The 1,677-nt window shown below is 45.0% G+C and overlaps 1 protein-coding gene across 1 annotated transcript; it reads left to right on the top strand.

The window, feature by feature from the left end:
* Nucleotides 1-450: 450 nt before the first annotated feature.
* Nucleotides 451-1,259, top strand: LOC131146901 (oleosin G). The gene has a single exon (XM_058096743.1). It carries the CDS (start codon nucleotides 550-552, stop codon nucleotides 1,033-1,035), a length of 486 nt encoding a protein of 161 aa, XP_057952726.1. The 5' UTR covers nucleotides 451-549; the 3' UTR covers nucleotides 1,036-1,259.
* The last annotated feature ends 418 nt before the right edge of the window (nucleotides 1,260-1,677 follow it).

Here is a 1,677-nt window from a genome sequence, read left to right as displayed (position 1 = left end):
AGCCTTATACCTGAACATAAAGTTACTTAAATTATATCTAAATTACGCTAAAATATATATATATAATTAATAAAATAAATATTTTTTCTACGTGTTACTAGAACAATAGGATTTTTTATTTTTTTATTTTACTAGAACAATAGGATGATTTAAGATGACCCGAAAACTTTTTGATAAAAAATATATTGATTTTCGAGAGAGACCCGTTTGCGTTCCATGAATGACAGAAACATGTATTTCATCCCACCAATCCGTATCTCACCCTTCCCAATCTCATCGCGCAGATCCATCAAAGAGTCCTTCACGGAATTCCCACTGGAAAAAGTCATTCCACAGTTACAAATCTCCTACAGCTCGCCCTCCCCTCCACGTGTCTCTCCACCCATTTCTCCACGTGTCCCCCTGCATGTCTCTACAAAACGCCACCCTTGCTTCACACGCGGCGCATCTCCAAATCTCCTCCTTCCCCGCTCTCCACTTTATTAACCCTGCACGCATACCCCCAAACCCCACACACATACACAAAAATTCTCTCTCTCTCTCTGAACAATGGCCGATCGGCAAGGCCAAACCCAGAGAAACCCACCGAGGGTCGGCGACGCCGGCAGCGGATCATTCCTTCGGAAGCTGCACGAGCACGGGCCGGACCCGAACCAGCTGGTGGGCTTCCTCACCCTTCTCGTCTCCGGCGGCATTCTGCTCCTGCTGGCGGGGCTCACAGTCACGGCGACGGTTCTGGGGCTGATAATCGTGACGCCGGTGGTCGTCGTTTCAAGCCCGATATGGGTTCCAGTGGGGGCTCTGGTGTTCGTATTCGTCGCCGGGTTCTTGTCGGTAGCCGGGTTCGGGGCGCTGGTCTTGTTGGGTTCGTCGTGGCTGTACAAATACTTCAAGGGGCTCAGGCCGCCCGGTTCGGACCGGGTGGACTACGCGAGGAGCCGGATTGCGGACACGGCGAGTCAAGTGAAGGGGTACGCAAGGGAATACGGGGGGTACTTGCAGGCCAAGGTGAAGGATGCGGCTCCTGGTGCTTAATTGAACCGAGGATCGGTTGTGGTGGGCCGCTGGGTTGGAGGGCTAACAGGCTACGCTAATCGGGTTCTCAAGTTTTTTCCTTTACACCCATTCTCTCTTTCCTTCTTGCTAGCATTAATCTGTATTAATTGTGTTTAAAGTGTTTTTCTAAATTATAATGCTCGAGTTTGTATGAAAGTGGGATGCTTGATTGATTTATTTATTTATTTGTTTGCGTGTTTTAATTTTTTGTTTTTTTATTTGAAAGTAATTTATTTTTGTAATTTGACGTCAAACTGTAATCATAAAATTTAAATGGATACCATACATAAAATCCAGCAACTAATTAAGTAGAAACGAGGCCGACTGATATTTCAAGTGGTAAGTGCTCAAGTGGTAAGTGCGACATGTGACTGGCATTTCAAATGGTAAGTGCGACACGTGACTTTTAATCTGGTGGAGTCCCCATCTTCCTGGCATAGATGAAGAATGTTGAGCTATGACTTTTCTTAACTCTAAAAGTTAGTTTATGGGTGTCCTCACACTTAATTACAGTCCTTCCAATCAGTCTTTTACAGTTGTGGGATAATCCCTTTATTTGTTTCCATCTTTAGTAGGCAAATCTTACTGAATAATATTAGAAATTGTATTCCTGATGATGCC

Source organism: Malania oleifera, chromosome 13 (genome assembly GCF_029873635.1).
Source record: "Malania oleifera isolate guangnan ecotype guangnan chromosome 13, ASM2987363v1, whole genome shotgun sequence".
Classification (NCBI taxonomy): domain Eukaryota; kingdom Viridiplantae; phylum Streptophyta; class Magnoliopsida; order Santalales; family Ximeniaceae; genus Malania; species Malania oleifera.
The sequence above is the reverse complement of the archived record's forward strand: the minus strand, read 5'-3'. Positions and strand labels throughout refer to the sequence as shown.

Bases quoted from the DNA above. Each gene is read 5' to 3' on its own strand.
- LOC131146901 (XM_058096743.1), top strand. From the start codon at position 550: ATGGCCGATCGGCAAGGCCAAACCCAGAGAAACCCACCGAGGGTCGGC.